This window comes from Brachyhypopomus gauderio, chromosome 11 (genome assembly GCF_052324685.1).
Source record: "Brachyhypopomus gauderio isolate BG-103 chromosome 11, BGAUD_0.2, whole genome shotgun sequence".
Lineage (NCBI taxonomy): Eukaryota > Metazoa > Chordata > Actinopteri > Gymnotiformes > Hypopomidae > Brachyhypopomus > Brachyhypopomus gauderio.
The window spans coordinates 8,043,832-8,061,353 of record NC_135221.1 but is presented as its reverse complement, the minus strand read 5'-3'; the positions used below and the strand labels follow the sequence as shown (position 1 = coordinate 8,061,353).

The following is a 17,522-nucleotide window of genomic DNA, read 5'->3' as shown; positions in this document are numbered from 1 at the left end:
AAATACAGGGTAGTGACGTTTCATTTGCGTACTGTTTCGTTAAACTCGAAGAGGCGTGGTTAAAAGGTGTCATGGCGGCCTCCTCGTAAGCGACGTTATGTGTTAGCAAGAGTCCGCACAATTGTACCCCAACACATTTAAGTGTCATTGTATTTTTGTAGGCACATTTGAATGTAAAGACGCTCTCGGACATGGGGACCGTGCATGCCAGAGTAAGTGTAGTTTTTCCACACCTACTGAAGGGAGCAACGCAATGACCTCTGAACACTGACAACCTCAAACTTTTCTTAGCTGTGAATGGCAGGTCAAGCTGGATCGGTACCAGAACGCACTGCCCTAGCTAGTATGCTGTAGATATGTTTGTGTGCTGTCGGTCAGTGTGACGAGAAGGACCGACCATACTGTACCGAACATGAATGTAAGAGTTTGCACTGTATTGTAATGACAAATTCTACTAGCTAGCTAGCTAGCTGTCTAGCAGGGTAAGCTTTTCATCATGAAGTGGCTTGTCTTTAATATAAAGCTAATCGCAGTGAACTTGATTTTGACTAGATGAAAGTTAAAATCTTCAGAAGTGATGTTTTTTGATGATTTGCGAGGTACCGATACTTGACTGAGTCTCGTTGTACCGGGAGAAACTTACCAGGCCAATGTTTACATTTACTACCTATGGAAACCGACGCTACACGTGTCACCATTATTGGTACCAATTGCTATAACTTTTCTCTTCAGAGTTTAGACCCTCTCCCGATGCAAGGGCCTGAACTGGGGGTGCAGGCAGACGACATGGATCTAGGCGAACCAGAGCAGGAGCCCCAACAGGAGGTCCTTGAAAATAAAGACGTGAGACGTGCTTTACTTTCTACTAAAACGGCACCAGTTTCTTGCAGGCTGTTTCAGGGTCCAAGCTTTCAAAACACTCTGTAATTCTTTAGGTGGTGGTTCAACGTGTACATATAGATGGCCTTGGAAGGACCAAGGAGGACATCTTGACATATGAAATTGCTGATGTATTCCAGGCTAAGAACCTGATTGATGTAAGTGATTCATATTTGTATTTGGAGTAGTCGACGTAAGGAATAATCAAAGCAGTACTATAATGGCCTGTGAGGTAAGAGCTGCATTTGTTCTTATTCCATAGGTGATGAAAAAATCCCATGAGGCCAGACAGAGACTTCTCCGTCTGGGAATTTTCAGACAAGTGGAAGTCGTCATTGATACTTCAGAAGGTGTGTTATTGTGACAGGCAGTAGTTTTTGTCAGACCCATTCAGAAGATGAACTGAAAAGGCTGCGTACCTCTTCTGCAGGAGAGGACGCTCTGCCCAGTGGGCTGGACGTGACGTTTGAGGTGAAGGAGCTTAGGAGACTAACAGGAAGCTACAACACTATGGTGGGAAATAATGAAGGCAGCATGGTGAGTTAAGAAGCACTTAAGTCTTTATTCCCACTGTCAAAGACGCATGCACTGCAGTGGAATGGTTAATGTATAGTGTCCAGCAGAGTGTTTCTTCCATATCCTCTATCCTCCTTTTCTCAATTGTCTGTAGATCCCTGAGAGAAATGTCAAAAAATTATTCTTTATAGGTGGTAAATTGTAAGTGGGTTTTTCTTCTGCAATGGAAAGGTGCTGGGTTTGAAGCTGCCAAATGTTTTTGGCCGTGCCGAGAAGCTCACCTTCCAGTTCTCATACGGTACAAAAGAAACATCCTATGGCCTCTCCTTCTTCAAGCCTCAGGCCGGTCACTTTGAGCGCAAGTATGTTCTTCATTAAGACTATGCTTCACTGTTGCTGATTCAGTTGTTTTGGCCTTTTAACCTTAACTGAATCCCAGTTTGGCCATTAACTAGGCCTTGGATTAGAGCCTACAGTAATCTGCATATTCTCCTCTTGCCATGACTGCCTCACAACTTTAACAAAGGATGAACTTCCACTGGTTGCTACTCATACTCAGGTTTGCTATTGCAGCTTCTCCATCAACATCTACAAAGTCACGGGGCAGTTCCCTTGGAGTTCTCTGAGGGAGACTGATAGAGGGGTCTCAACTGAGCTCAGTGTAAGGGGTTTTCCATATTTGTTATAATACACAAAAAACAGGAAAATACACAAAATTATTTTTAGCATTTTTGTACCTTAGTGGCTGAAAGTGAGATGCAGTCTATTTATATATTTTGGTGTTTTTATTGGCAGTTCCCCATCTGGAAGACAAACCACACGGTAAAGTGGGAGGGCGTGTGGAGGGAACTGAGCTGTCTGGCGCGTACCGCCTCCTTCGCCGTCAGAGAGGAGAGCGGCCACTCGCTTAAATCCTCCCTCTCGGTATGCCTGCTGATCATAATTATCAGAAAGAAAGGCTTACTTGTACTCTGAGTGAATGCACAGTTAGATTGTTTATGACAACTGCATATAATGCAGGGCAGATAATCTTCATGTACTTAAAATTAATCCAGTGAATTTGACCTTTTTCAGCATGCAATGGTTATTGACACACGCAACTCTGCGATCCTCCCAAAGAAAGGTGCCTTACTAAAGATCAATCAGGTGAGTTTGGCCAGGTGCATTTCTTCTGGATTCATAAACCAAACAGGAAGCACTAATGCTGATATTGACCGATCTTTTGTGGCCACACAGGAGCTGGCCGGCTATACAGGTGGAGATGCCAGCTTCCTGAAGGAGGACTTTGAGATTCAGCTCAACAGGCGCCTCTTCTGGGACTCTGTGAGTGCCAAAAGCACAGTCCAAATCGTCTCGCCCTCCAGAAAGTGTCATAAGAGATTTTTTGGGGGTATATAAGTGCAGGGAATTTTGAACCTTTCCCTTACCTGCAGGTCTTGTCGGCCTCACTGTGGGGGGGTATGTTACTGCCCATTGGAGACAAGCCCACGTCCATCGCTGACAGGTTTGTGGCTCTTCTGCGGTGTTGCAGTGAGCACAGCTGTAACCTGTATAAACTTAGGAATTCAAAAATTTAAGTAAAAAATGGGTCTAAATCTGAACATTTTTTAATGTGCAAAAGTGTTGGTGGTACAGTGAGGGATGGTTCTGACATGTTTTAAATGTGAATGTCAGGTTTTATCTCGGAGGCCCCACCAGTGTGAGGGGGTTCAGCATGTACAGTATTGGACCACAGAGTGAAGGTATCACACTCACACCAGACACACATAATTTAAAAATGGCGCCTGTTCACTTTGGGAAATCAACAAACTCTGAATTTAAGAAACATTTTTTAAGATATGAAAAGAGGCTCTGCTTTCATATTAATTCACACCTTGTAGTCGATTTGTATGCACATTTGCTTCTGCCTGTCAGAAAGGGATAAAAGGGTACTACTCATAGTTACAACATGCCTAGAACCATTTACAACACACCCAGAAACAGTTATAACACACCCAGAACCAATCAGAACACTGCTGTAGTCAGTGTGCAGCAGAGCGTCGAATGTCTTTGCGGTTGTTCTGTTGTGGTTGTTCTGGGAAGTAACTGAGTATGATCTGCTGCTCTCAATGGCAGGCGACTACCTGGGTGGTGAGGCTTACTGGGCTGGTGGGCTCCACCTGTACACTCCACTGCCCTTCAGGCCTGGGCGAGGGGGCTTCGGGGACCTCTTCAGGACACACTTCTTCCTCAATGCCGGAAACCTGTGCAACTTCAACTACGGTGAGTCCTGGTTCCGCACCCGACACTGCACCACCAGCTGTGTCTATTTCATCATCAGTATCGGTATCATCAGTATCATCAGTTGGCCGCCGTTCCATTTTGTCACTCCCTACTGATGTTGGAGAAGTACAGGTTTGCTGTTGCAGCGTTGAGTGTTTCTGTACCGGGAGTTTCACCGCTGTCGGTTCTTTTCCAGGGGAGGGGCCGAGGGCTCACCTGAGCAGGCTGGCGGAGTGCATCCGCTGGTCGTATGGCGCCGGCATAGTGCTGCGGCTGGGAAACATCGCCCGGCTCGAGCTGAACTATTGCATTCCCATGGGCGTCCAGAGCGGAGACAGGTGCATGCTCACCCGGCCTAACGCACAGTAGGCAGGGGTGTATTGTCCAAAACACACTTGCTTGGTGAAGTGAAATAAGGTAAGGATCTCTCATCATCTCAGTTTCTCCTTGCCAACGTCAGCTAAGACATAGACAACATATTCTGTACCAGCTTGTTATTAATTCATAAGTAGCACTGTAGTAAGCATATAGCAAGACTCAACACAAACTGCTTTTTTATTTTATTATGTCATGTGATGGCACTTAAGCGAAGTGAAAATGTAGAAGTTTTCCATTCTAGGGATATAACTTCAGCACTGAAATATTTGTAGAAAATCCCTGTATGAGATTTTTCCTGAGACGTTCTTATCAAAGAAAGATGTAAAATGAAAAAAGTCTTCCTCTGAGAGATTTATGTTGTGCTGTTTCAAAACCTGTTGAGATGACAAATGTACAATTTAATAATTTTATTAGTTCTTGATCACTGACTAAATTAAAATTCTTAACTCACTTTACAAATGTCCTAGAGACATTAGAACTCGAGTTAATCAAAGCAAGTGTCAAATGTCCTGATCACACTATAATCTATAGTAATAAGGTATAGTTATATAATATAGTTAGAAGTACTATCACTTGTTGAATCTTACATGAAGGCGACTGAATTAACTTAAAAGGGGGAATTATAATTTACCTTGTTAAAGTTCTGAAGAGAAATCATCCCTAAGCGCTTTTTGTCAAGAGAGCTAAATGCTGTCCTCAAAGACCTCCGGTGGAGCTGCACAGGAGCGCACATCCTGACCAAGGCATCCATGCACTCCTTGCTTAGGTGCCCAGAACTCATCTTTGGAAGAAAGAAAGAGGTATACAGCATGCTGGGTAATGTAGTGAAAATACAAATGCTTATTTTTAAAAGATTATTATCCTTGTTACGACCCAGTCTAGGTTGGGCCCATAACACTGTGAAATAATGGTGAACCTTCTCTAGTGACAGATCACGTACGACCAATAGCGCATAGTGAAATGAGTTTATGTAGGTTACAGGTGGTGATATATATATATATATACAGGTGATAGACGGACATATACATATAAATATACATAAAAGAGAAACCCCACTGTCTTCAGGTTGGCTAAGGCTGAAAACCCAAAACAAAAGAACAACCACTACCCAAAATGTTAAATCAAACAGCCACCAACCCTACCCAGGGGTGACCAGGACACGCACCATACAAAACCATAACATATACAACACATTAATAAACAACGAACAGCCGAGACAATCTCTGCTCAGAAATAGAGTCCACCGAACTAAACTACCATATAGGAAAATCAGCACAGTCATATATCGATAACACAGACGGCAAACTAGTCCCAAGCATTAGAACCAGCATGCCGCGCTGACGCAAACGAATGATCCGTATTTATTGGAGTGTTCTTCCGCATTCCACCGGCGTCCGCATTCCGATCACTTCCGCATTCCGCGACACAGGTCGCAGTCCGCAAACCACCCCCTCGTCCGGGCAGCGCAACTCTGTCTAGAAGAGACACTGAACACACATGCAGAACGAAAACAACCCCCACCAAATACACATGGACATAACACCCCCCCACACAAAAACGCACCTCTGGGGCGAAGCTCAACACCTAGAGAGTGCGTCCGCAACCACATTATCTGTTCCTTTTTTGTGCTGAATGGATAAATTAAAACTCTGCAAAATCAGAGACCAACGCATGAGTCTCTGGTTTTTGTTGCACATGCGCTGTACAAACACCAGAGGGTTGTGGTCAGTAAACACGAGTATCGGATGAGGGCTGTCACCTAAATAGACCTCGAAGTGTTGTAATGCTAACATCAAAGCCAAAGCTTCTTTCTCGATGGTGCTGTATGCTAGCTGATGCTTCAAGAATTTCTTGGAAAAGTAACATACAGGGTGGTCTACAGTATCATCGCCTTCTTGGAGGAGAACCGCTCCGACTCCAGTGTCACTAGCATCTACTTCTAACTTAAAGGGAGTACAGGTTTTAGGAGCAGCCAGAACGGGTGAGCTGCTCAATAACAACCTCACAGCCCTAAAAGCGGCATCACACTCATGGGACCACGAGAAGAGAGCATTTTTGCGGAGGAGGTTTGTGAGGGGCGCCACCACCACTGCGAAGTTCTTACAAAAACATCGATAGTAACCCGCCATTCCCAGAAAACGCCTTAATTCCCGCCGAGTGGTCGGTACAGGAAATTCAGCAATAGCCTGCACTTTGGCATCAAGGGGTTTCACATGGCCTTGCCCCACCATTTTCCCCAAATACGACACAACCGCTCTACCGAACTCGCACTTCTCCAAGTTCAAAACCAAGGAGGCTTCATGTAGACGTCTGAAAACAATATCTAAAACCTCCAGATGGTGCTCCCATGTTTCGGTATAAATGACTATGTCATCTAAATAGGCCACACAATTTTTGACGTCCCCCAATGTGAGGTTCATTAAACGCTGGAATGTGGCAGGCGCGTTACGAAGACCGAACGGCATAACCGTGTACTGCAAAAACGCATCAGGGGTTGAAAACGCAGAGATGTCCGAAGCGCGCTTTGTGAGTGGTACCTGCCAATACCCTTTTAACAGGTCCAACTTGGTTACGATTTTCGCAGAACCAACACGGTCAATACAGTCCTCCAGACGAGGAAGGGGGAAAGAGTCAGGTGTGGTTATTGCGTTCACTTTACGAAAATCGGTACATAACCGATGAGTTCCGTCAGGTTTCGGAACCAACAAACACGGAGACGACCACGGACTACGGCTGGGTATGGCCAAACCGTTTTCCACTAAATAGGGCGTTTCCTGGGAGAGTACTGTCCTTTTCCTAGGATTTACGCGGTAGGGATGTTGTTTGATTGGAGCATGACCACTAACGTCTATGTCGTGTTCCAACACTGTTGTGCGGCCCGGGGTGTCTGTGAATAGGGAAGGATAATCTTTAATCATTTTCTTGATATCCTGGGAAAAATGGGGAACATCAACTAATTTGGCATCCAGTAAGGCTAAAGCCTCCGAATTCGGGAGACGGGCACAGGGAAGACTGTATATGCCTAACTTGATATTGTCCATTTCAGGTGAGTAATCAGCGAGCGTGGGAGGAGAAGTGATCGAAACAGGGGTCGCGTTGCAGGTGGGCGTTACTGAAACAGGGGTTCTGGCTTTGTAGAACTTCAACAAGTTAATGTGACAGACTCTGGTTTTTCGTTTTCGGTCTGGGGTGGTAATGACGTAGGTGGTGTCGTCAACCTTTTCTTTCACATTATAGGGACCAGAAAAGTTAGCCTTCAAAGGGGACCCCACTATTGGTAACAGGGCCAGAACTTGATCACCTACTTCGAAGGATCGCAACACGGCTTTTTTATCATATCTCGTCTTCATAATGGACTGTGACGATACTAGCGCTTTCTTAGCCATCGAGTGAGCCAACTGCATTTTCTCTCTTAGGGCGCGCACGTAAACACCCACAGGCTTGCTTTCAGCAGGCAATGTCGGAGCCAACCACTGCTCATATAGGGCTTTTAATGGCCCACGTACCACATGCCCAAAAACCAATTCAGAGGGAGTAAATCCAGTGGATTCCTGTACAGCCTCTCTAATTGCAAACAACAAGAGGGGGATCCCCTCATCCCAATCTTTTTCAGTCTCTAGGCAGTAAGACCGAAGCATGGTTTTAAACGTTTGATGAAAACGCACGAGAGCTCCCTGTGATTCAGGGTGATATGCGCTCGACATCTGGTGTTTTATTTTCAATTCGCGCATCACCTGGGCGAATAACCGGGAAGTAAAATTTGAGCCTTGATCGGATTGTATGACTTTTGGTAAACCAAAGGTGGTGCAGAACTTCACCAAAGCTTTAACCACCGATCGCGTATGTAAGCTCCTTAAGGGTATCGCCTCGGGAAATCTCGTTGCAGCGCACATCAACGTTAGCAGGTAACTGTAGCCAGTTCGAGTCTTTGGCAAAGGACCTACACAGTCAATAATAATATGGTCAAAGGGGTTGCCGGTGACAGCGATAGGACGCAGGGGGGCAGGCGGTATCTTCTGGTTAGGTTTTCCCACCAGCTGACATGTATGACAGGTACGACAATATTCAGCAACGTCAGACTTTACGGTAGGCCAATAAAAATATTTCAATAAGTGCAGCAGGGTTTTTCGCACCCCGAAATGGCCTGCACATGGGTGGTCATGGGCTAAAGCTAAAACCTGCGGTCTAAGGTCTACAGGGACCACCACTTGATGAACTTCATGTCGGTCATCTACTGCGTTTGGAGGAGACCATTTCCTCATTAATAAACCATCCATAAAAAAATACCGCTCAGCATTAGAATCAGTCGCGACTGTGCGATACGGCTCTAAGGACACATCCGCCCTTTGGGCAGCAGCTAATTGGGACCTGCTGAACGTCTTCTCCGACATAGAGAGGTGGAGGGCAGTGGCCCCGTCCTTCTCAGGACTGCGCTCTTCGACTTTTTCCCCTCTTGCAGCAGGCTTCGCAACAGCCATGAAAGTGTCGGACAGGTCTATCACATCAGTGTATTTCTTACTCTGAGCACGAGTTAACACACATGCAGGGAACAGCGGATGCAAATCAGTGCTTTGAGGTTCGGATACCACTTCAGGAAGGGTAAATAGCCGGCCACCGGCGACATCGTTTCCCAAAATGAGATCGATGCCACTGATGGGCAACGTAGGGCGTACCGCGACTTTCACCTCCCCCTTGAAATCCGTCATTTCTAAACATACTTTATGCAAAGGCACTCGAATAACACCCATCTTGATTCCCTGAATTAACACATCACACCCACAATAACTGTCCTCCGACAAAGGTAAAATCGAATCTAACATCAGCGTCTGTGCAGCTCCCGTGTCTCTTAAAATACGAATGGAGCGTTTCTCCGAGACCCCCGATGTATCGGTAACAAAACCAGAACAAAACCAAAACCACTGTAAACTTTGTAGATTCTGCAATACTGTCTCTTGTAATCCAGAACAGAAAATAAGAGTTTTGTAATACATTTTAAAACTATACAGCAGCTGTACTAATGTATGGAAGGACAGTAAATGCAGTAATGTGAAACTATGTGATAACTGGTAACAGTACAGCATGTTGTGCAGAAGTCGCACCAGTGTTCTGGGTATGTGGAGCTTCAGCTTGTTGGTGCCGGTACTGGTCTGAGGTCTGAGCATCAACACACAGTGCTGCAGGAATTCTAGGTAGGAGGTTCGTCCCTTGCTTGTGATGTTACGATTCTTCAACACATGCTCAAACTGAGACTCAGACAGGTTAATCCGTAGATCCTTCAGTATGCCTGTGGGAATCATACATATGACTCTTATGATATGATATGTTATGATGTTTAAAATGGGCTGGAGTGGGATTTCATTTTATTGACTCTTAATTCGAAACAAGATGGTTTAATCACAGAAACCAAAAAACATGTTGTCTACCTAAGAAGACGTCTGTGCTGAGTTGCCCGGTCCTTTCTTTGTCTGCCTCTCTGCACTTCCTCTGAATCTCCTTCCAGCAGGCAAGAACCTGAAAGCGCAGTCTCCTCTCCATGGCCTCGCGTTCCTGCAAGAGGGTCACCTCAGACCCTCCACACACCATGGAGGGACATCTGGGCTGCTTCCAGAGCAGTGGTTTGGATCAGGAGGTAGATGGTGGTAAGACACAACAAAACCGTCATGGGTCATGGATAATTGTTTTATTTAAGACTTGCATTTACGCTGTAATGAGACAATTTCAAAGACGTGCAATTATAGATATGCTACTGATACCCAGTGCTATGCAGATGTGAAGGCTGGAGAAGGCTGCCTGACTGGTCACACACTTGTAATGATACCTTGCATTGTTCAGGGGTGCAGTATGCAGTTTTGAGGTGCCGTGGAGTAACATTCGTTGAGTTCTCCAATCGATCTGCCAAATCTGGAGAAGATGATCCTCCTGCTGATTTTCTGCTGAACTTCTTTAGGAACTCCCGGTAATCCAGGTTGTCGAAGACATTGACTGGCAGTATTTTCCATAGTTTCTCAAACTGAAAAGATCACATATGCTGTGGGTTATGATGTTCCAGGCAGTGAAAAGATGTTTGTTAGGTTATTCTTTGAAATTTGGACTTAATGTTAATTCAATTTGGAGTTAATGTTAGGGCTTACCTGGTCATCAGTGAGTCTTAGAAAGTGGTGGTCACAAACGTTCCTGAAGTCCTCTTTTGAGATTTCATTGTTTCTGGCATAATCTAGGTCCACCATCTCTTTGGTGATGATGCAAAGACGGGCAGAGACTACTTCCTGGATCCGCAGTAGAATATCACCGATTGGCAGAGGACAGGCCTGGTTAGGGAAACGTGCCTTTTGAACCTTCTCAGCCCATTCTTCAGATGTCTGTAAAAAAAAAAAACACAGCCCAAAAAACAAACCCTAAATTAATACAGCAAAAATCAGACACCATGTATGCTCTATGGCTAGAAGCTGACATAGTAGTATCACAGAGTAATAGCTGTACTAGTAGAAGTAACACAGTCATTCAGTTTTTATGTAATACTTCTAACATTTTCACCTCTTTTTTGCAAAGGTCAAATGTTTGCAGAAACTTCTTCCAGTCCACCATGTCCGCCTCTCCATCTCTGACTGACAGCTTAGATAGCAGCTTTCTGTACTGCACATCAGAGACTCTGACACAGAGGTGGTCCAGCACCCGCCGGAAATCACACTGCGCTATTTTGCCATTTCCAGTCTTATCGAATGCTGCAAAAGCCTGGATCAACAAAACATCATGAATGTGATTTTAACTTGCATTGTTTTATTTTTATAATCACAATTGTGCATTCACATGTTAGCTAGTACCATCCATACCTTGGAAACAGTATCTGAGGAGGTGGGGAGCAGACTCTGTAAGGCTCTCTCGGGGCTGAGAGCTTTTGCACTCTCTCCTGGTACCTGGGTCCCCAAGGATGGGTTAACTGGAGATGCTACGACAGACCTGCCATCAACTACGGTGCCAGAAATACGCTTCAGAAAATGAAGGTAAAGCAGCTTGTTGTGAGAAATGTCAATCCCAAGACTACAGGAGAAGACAGCAGGGAGTCAACAGAAAGAAGACAGAGAGACAGAGCTCAGATTCCACTACTAACATCTTGTTCAACTCAAAAACTACTCCAAGATATCCATAGACTGAACTTGTGTGACCTGAAAAGTCTCAAACATTCCATTGTATTAACGCAGTACTAATTTGTGTTTTTTTTTGTGTTCAAAATACCTATTAAGCAGACGCAATAACTGGTGCCCATCTATCTGGAAGCCGTTTCTGCATAACAGAGCCCGCAGGTCCATGAGTGTCACATGACCATCTTTCCCCTTATCCAGTGCCACCAGGCCCTTGCTCACATCCTCACAGTTGAGCTGCAACCACTCCCTACAAAGAGACAGTTCTCATTCTACCTGGTGTACATGCCAATAAGGATGAAAGACGTTTATCAACATCACTGAAATACATCAAACTGAACTCAAGCCCCAAGTTCATTTTACTGGCATTAACTGAGACTTAAGCAGAGCTTTCTTTACAACAGGCTACTCACCTTAGCTTGTGCAGTGTGGTTTCTGTGAGAGGGGTGATGCAGGCGGTCCTGTGTAAGGTTTCTGCTGCCGGAGTCTTTGCCCGAGTAAACTCTTGTGGCATGACGTTCATCTTGTCCAGGAACTCAGTGTAAGTGATGTAGCCTTTGCCAATCTCATCGTACCTAATAAATACAAGGGATGTGGGATCAGTCCAAAACTGTAAGTTTTCAAAAAGCATATCAATTACCTAGACATTTAAAGAGCTAGCATTCCTTACCTTGCCCATGTTTTCTCAAATTCATATGGAGCAACGTGTAAGCCACATTTGTAAAGGAAATGCTTCAGACCATTTTTTGTGATAATGTTTTCACCAACTTTACCATGAGGGCCAAAAGCCTGTCACGAAACACATGAAAATTTATAATAGAGAAAAACAAAACAATCTATGCAGTGAAAATCAAATGTGTCATGGTGTCCAAGCCTAAGATGGACACGCCCACTGCCACACACACACGCCTCCTCCTGCCCGGGTCCCATCCGTTACCCACTCATTATTTGCTCATTTATATTCATATTCACATGCAGCTTGTTTTCTCCCCTTTCCAGTCACTACTTAAGCCCCACAGGTCTGTAGAAACGGGAGCGCTACCTTCACAACAAATCTCCCACTCATCAACCAGTAATATCACAGGAACGGTTGCTATGGTTTATCTTTAATGGTTATGCCTTTCACTGAACGTTGAAAAGTGGGCGGTACCTTTGAGAGCTCGGGCGAGCCTGCACGGGCCTCCAAGTAAGCGTGGACCTGCTCACATCCACTGTCAAACCACTGATCAGCTCTGGGAACAAAACACCATGAATTGAACCATCACTGGCCCCTCCCTGTGATAGAAGTATAGTATTTCCAGCCATTGCCATAGTGAGTAATGGCCAAGATTAGGCTCACCTAATGTTGGAGGTCGGGTGTGCTCTCGCTCTGCCAGCAGAGACTACCTTGCTGTAGAACTCATGGTAGTTCAGAGTGCAGTTGGGCTTCAAGCCCATCATATCCAGCAGCTTCTGGTACTCAGTTTCCTTCGTGTTGAAATGAATGCTGTCAAACAGAACTCTGAAGTCCTTCCAGTTCACCAGCCGATCTTTATTGGTGTCCATCAGAAGGAATGCTGTTAAAACATTCTAAGAGAAAATAGGAGATTTTTTTCACTTTCTGTCAAAAGGTCAGTTAGCGATTATACTATAAGATGACACATTTATAGAACTATATTTAAAAGGTTATTTACACTTCGATATTAAATGTGGAAGGACAAAATTACTAACTAAATTATTCACATAAATCACAGGAAAACACTACCCCATGGCATTCTTTGATTCTTTTTTCAAGCTGACTGAAGCAGTCTTCAGCAGACATGAAGTTGCCGAACTTAAAACTTGACTTTTTTTTTTGGTCTTCATTGCAAGTTTTAGGAGATGCCTTAGGAATCCCTTCCACCTATAAATTCAAGAAAATGGCTTAGGCTTTATAAATGTTCCTTATATGCAATTAATAAACTTAAATACACTTCAATTAAATGCTTGCTCAACTATATGCTTAAGAACAGCTGGAGGAGTACAAGAGAGTTTTCTTTGTGTTTCATATGCAGTGGATGTCTTTACATATACAGTTCTAACACTATCCTGCAACTGCTATTGATGATACAAGTCAAACATTTCGGAGATAAACAGTCGGAATGGCTATCATGACCTGCATTCAAAACAAAATCATTAAGAAATTTGTCATAATAATTTTAGGAAGTTAAGTGTCGTAACATGATGGTTAATAAACTGGTTAAGAATAAGGTCATGTGATAAGTAAATATATAATTACATGTCATTATTGTTATTATTAATTTATAGCCAATGTGCAATTGAAGGAGAAAACCAGGTTAAAATAATAGAATTCTAATGGATTATCTATGATGTGAAATGTACATACTTCAGTGCAGGTGGCTATGGTAGTGGAAGGCTGAGTGAATGTCCGTGACAGATCGGAGACCTTGCTGCTTTGCTGCTGGCGCTGCAATTTATGTACAAGTTAAGTTAATGCATGCTCATCGTGACCTACGGTAATGTATATTAGCACTTCGTAAAAAGAGAAAGGCATCAACTTACTTAACTTGTTTTGCTTGGAATATATTAGGTCAGACTAAAGTTACTATGTATGCACAGTATATACATGTTCGTGAAATCTTACACCACCTCTGTAAGCTCCTTCTTGCGGAAAAAGTCAATGAAGGGCATGTAGGGAATCCCTCCTGATGGAGGTACATGGACCAGATCCATCAGCCCTCTGAACTGCTCATCTGTCAGGCTGAAAGTCAGTTCCTGCAGAATTCTTCTCATATCCCCCCTGCTGATCAGTCCACTTCTTTTCTGGAATAACAACACACACACACACACACACAATAAATCATGTATCCATTACCCAATACTTTTGTAGTTTTATGTCTGTCTTAGTTTTGCAATATGAGAAAAATCACAATGATGGTAGAACCAGAAATTAGGATTTGGTGAATGTCAGTAGTTTACAGCTGGTCCTGTACAGAGACAATGAAACTTCAGAAACCTTTAACAAACCTCGTCAAAGAGTAGGAAGGATTTCTTTAGAAGAGGATACACTTCAAATATGTGTTGCTGTAGTCTAGGTAGAATTTCTTTAATACTTGTCAGATCAGGGGTAGAAGCACCGGTGTCTTTTCTAATAGAAACAGGGGAATCCCATAGATGTGAAAACAACTGCCTGTTATTTTAGTGTCCATTCATTTATAGATATTCTAGACAGGATTTCAGATAACTTTATTTCAGATAAAAGACACTTTCAATTACACTGAAATATTTTTTTTGAAACTATAACTCACCCTGCAGGCAATATCTGCTCCTCTTCCCTACACAGACTCATGAATTTCCTCCAGTTCACATATTCAACAGAGTTCAGTCCAAACCTACATTAGACCAAAATTAAACATAGCCGAATCTTATAAACTTCAGAAACAAGTTTAATCACAATGTAGAACATAAATCAGTAAAACTATAACAAAGATCAACCTCATACCTGCTTAAAAGACTAAGAAAATTGCTGTCCTCAATTGGAAAAAGATAATTGCTCACAACTGCCCTTAAGTCGTCACGGGAGACGACACCACTGCCTATAATGTCACACGCTTGAAGGGCTTTCTCCACAGAAGCGTGGTTCACACTCATCTATTGCACAGAACATAGAATGAACATTCAGGGTCTAAACTCTTATTAAGATATTTGACTGTAATTGTAATGATGTATACCATTTGCTTACTTTTTTAACAAACTTTTCATGGATTTCATCCAAAGTGTCCCCAGTCTCTGGTGAAGATGTCCAGGCTGTTGTCCTGCTTTGGCGTCTTTTGGGTCTTCCTCTAGACTGCTTTACTACATCCAAATTCGAATCTAGAACAGGTTTTCAAAAGTCATCAAATAAAGGTGACTACAGAGCAGTGTTGTAAAGTGCAGCATTATAAAAGGAGGGGTAAACCTCTGTTCCAACACAACTTTTCAACAAAATGATTTACTGAATATTTGCCTCTTTGAAAGGTGGCAAAAGAAAAAAACAACAGTCTATGAAATCAGGAACTTCAAACCAGGCATTATATTACCCATCAAATGCTTAGACAATACCGAGTTTTGGAGAGTCCTGGTATTTCTCACAATCAGCACCAAGTCTTTCAAGAAACTCCTTGTAGGACAGTGTGTGTGAGTTCTTTGGGCTGTAGTGTGACCATAGCCTGCAATCACCAAGTACATTGAGTCCCTTGATTAAAATTCTTAATATATCATTTTCTTATAGGATATAACTGGATTAGATCACAGGACCTGTGAAACTCCTGCTGGCTCATAGGAAAACAGTAACTCTCCAGCACCCTCTTCAACTCATGCTGCTGGATCTGCCCATCACGGTTATAATCAAACAGACGAAAAGCCCTTGTGATGGTTTTTAAGTTGCCTCCTATCTGTTAGAAGCAAAATAAAATGGGTACACTGTTATAAAATGCAATAAAACATACTTTGTTATAAAGTGAAGTTACCACAACGCACCTTTTCCTTCAGACGGCACAGCAGCTTTTCAAATGCCCAGCTCTGAGAAATGGCACTCACTGATGTAATTCTGCAACAAGAGACACTGATAAGTTGCATCGAATGTTTATACAATTAAAAAGGGCTTTGAGAAAATTGTTGTAATTACCCACAATACCTATTAAGTGTTGAGGAGAGTGGGCAGTATTGTTGTAGGAATTTCATATAGAGTATAGTTCCATTCCTTCTCTTTGGAACCTAACATTAATACAACGAGCATGGTTAAAAATGGCATATGCAGGAGGTTAAGATGCATGATGGGCATGACGTGATGTATGATATGACGCACATTTTAAAACATAGACCTATAGCCGTACCTTAAAACTTTACCCTATAAATCTTAGGAGATAGATCCTGCATTTTAACTTGTTTTGCACTTTTAACCTACCTTTGCCAAAAGGGCTTTGAACTGAGATTGTGTGAGTGGCACAAGGAAGCTCTCAATGACTCTGCGAAACTCCCCTTTGGTGACAGTGCCCCTGTCCTCCTGGTCGAAGGCTCTGAAAGCTGCCTTCAGGTCATGCTGCCTGCCCTCCACTTTCTGTGAGAGCATGCTCTCAATGTCTGCTAAAGTTAGATTCTCATCTGCCACTGACTGCACAGAGGAGGCTGCTCAGGAGAAAGAAAGGTCCATTTGATCAATATAGAAGCGTACCTGACCTGTATTGCTCTGTGTTTTGGACATGGAGGCTGAGATAGTCCTGCTGAACTTCTACCCTGGCACATTCTTACCAAAATCAGATTTCAGGGCATTCTTCATCTGAAAGTGTCCGCTGGGTGTGCGAGAGACACTGCTGACTCTGGGGGCGAAGGTGAGCCCTCGTGAGGTGAGCCTTTGTGAGGTGACCCTCAGGTCCTCGAGCTCAAGAGGCACCCCTGAGGGCATCACTGCTTAGCACACTGGCACCTGATGGTTATATCAGATTAATCAATTACCATGTATATTTCATATTTGGATAGTTTTAGAGAGATAAAACTGTCTAGAGATATTTTCTTTATCAAGGTCAATGAGCTAAAGAGAGTAGGTATCAAGATTATAACCAATAATTAATAAACTTAACCAGTTCTTCAATCCTTGTTACTTAAATACATCAGTCAGTTAATTTAGCTAATTCAGCTTACTACTTTTAGCTGGCTTGAGCCAAATTCAAGGTCAAGTGTTCCCTAAAATGCAAGGCATACAACATATTTCTCCAAAGAATAATTAATAGATCTGTAGGTGAAACCATCACCCTGATACACTTACCCAATTCTTCAATACGACGCCGAAGTTTGTTAAATTATTCTCAGGACCTACTTCTTCACAGCTAGAGTTAGGTAGTTAACGCTAGAATTAGGTAGTTAGATAGTTAAGGCTGGAGTTAGGTAGTTAACGATAGCTAAATGAACAGTAATCTAGCAAGGACGCTCTGCGCTGCCATGGAGATGCTCGTGAAATAGCGCCTGACGTGTGTTGATGCAGATTTCGAACGCACGTAACAATCCGCCCTCAAACGAGCGGTTAACTTAACCAACACGTTAGTGAGGTACCTAAAATTACATCATCATATGAACGCCATATCTGTTTGATATTGTAGCTTATAACTATATTTAAATATTAAAGTTTTATATTTGAACATATATTTAGGTGCATAAACTAGTAACACATTAAGTAAAACATTTGTGAAAATGCATTTTTAAACATAACTCCCAAATGGATTTTTAAACATATTACCTAGGTTCCCTTTTTGATTTGAACGTGGCTTTTTTAAATTACTGCATTTTTATGCACATCATATTAACGGTAATGATATCATGTTATGAATGTGTTTT

At 43.0% G+C, this 17,522-nt stretch overlaps 2 protein-coding genes across 24 annotated transcripts; one reads left to right on the top strand and one right to left on the bottom strand.

Annotated features, from left to right (window-relative positions):
* The first annotated feature begins 63 nt into the window (after nt 1-63).
* Nucleotides 64-13,402, top strand: LOC143526888 (sorting and assembly machinery component 50 homolog A-like). 21 transcript variants are annotated; one of them, XM_077021656.1, is made up of 17 exons: nt 64-212; nt 733-843; nt 936-1,037; nt 1,142-1,229; nt 1,310-1,416; nt 1,627-1,757; nt 1,969-2,056; nt 2,191-2,319; nt 2,470-2,541; nt 2,632-2,718; nt 2,829-2,899; nt 3,070-3,137; nt 3,511-3,657; nt 3,854-9,674; nt 9,868-9,991; nt 10,254-10,346; nt 10,585-13,402. In XM_077021656.1, the coding sequence occupies exons 1-14, from the start codon at nt 192-194 to the stop codon at nt 4,024-4,026; spliced, it is 1,395 nt and encodes a 464-aa protein (XP_076877771.1). In that variant the 5' UTR covers nt 64-191; the 3' UTR covers nt 4,027-9,674; nt 9,868-9,991; nt 10,254-10,346; nt 10,585-13,402. The 21 variants fall into 21 exon arrangements, with proteins under 21 accessions (XP_076877771.1, XP_076877776.1, XP_076877779.1 ...); XM_077021661.1 differs by having other exon boundaries at nt 9,868-10,000; XM_077021664.1 differs by lacking the exon at nt 10,585-13,402 and having other exon boundaries at nt 3,854-4,074; nt 9,126-9,224; nt 9,536-9,674; nt 9,868-10,471.
* Nucleotides 4,287-17,487, bottom strand: LOC143526887 (EF-hand calcium-binding domain-containing protein 6-like). 3 transcript variants are annotated; one of them, XM_077021646.1, is made up of 27 exons: nt 16,957-17,469; nt 16,443-16,617; nt 16,099-16,319; nt 15,829-15,908; nt 15,672-15,741; nt 15,450-15,586; nt 15,255-15,361; nt 14,896-15,026; nt 14,656-14,804; nt 14,462-14,545; nt 14,181-14,301; nt 13,803-13,976; nt 13,540-13,620; nt 12,919-13,056; nt 12,514-12,743; nt 12,325-12,406; nt 11,845-11,963; nt 11,588-11,749; nt 11,269-11,424; nt 10,866-11,073; nt 10,570-10,767; nt 10,167-10,394; nt 9,854-10,045; nt 9,459-9,636; nt 9,135-9,319; nt 4,667-4,816; nt 4,287-4,409 (listed from the first exon to the last, which is right to left on the bottom strand). In XM_077021646.1, the coding sequence occupies exons 2-27, from the start codon at nt 16,594-16,596 to the stop codon at nt 4,287-4,289; spliced, it is 3,858 nt and encodes a 1,285-aa protein (XP_076877761.1). In that variant the 5' UTR covers nt 16,597-16,617; nt 16,957-17,469. The 3 variants fall into 3 exon arrangements, with proteins under 3 accessions (XP_076877761.1, XP_076877759.1, XP_076877760.1); XM_077021644.1 differs by lacking the exon at nt 4,287-4,409 and having other exon boundaries at nt 4,719-9,319; nt 16,957-17,487; XM_077021645.1 differs by lacking the exon at nt 4,287-4,409 and having other exon boundaries at nt 4,719-9,319; nt 9,459-9,633; nt 16,957-17,486.
* Nucleotides 17,488-17,522: the final 35 nt, after the last annotated feature.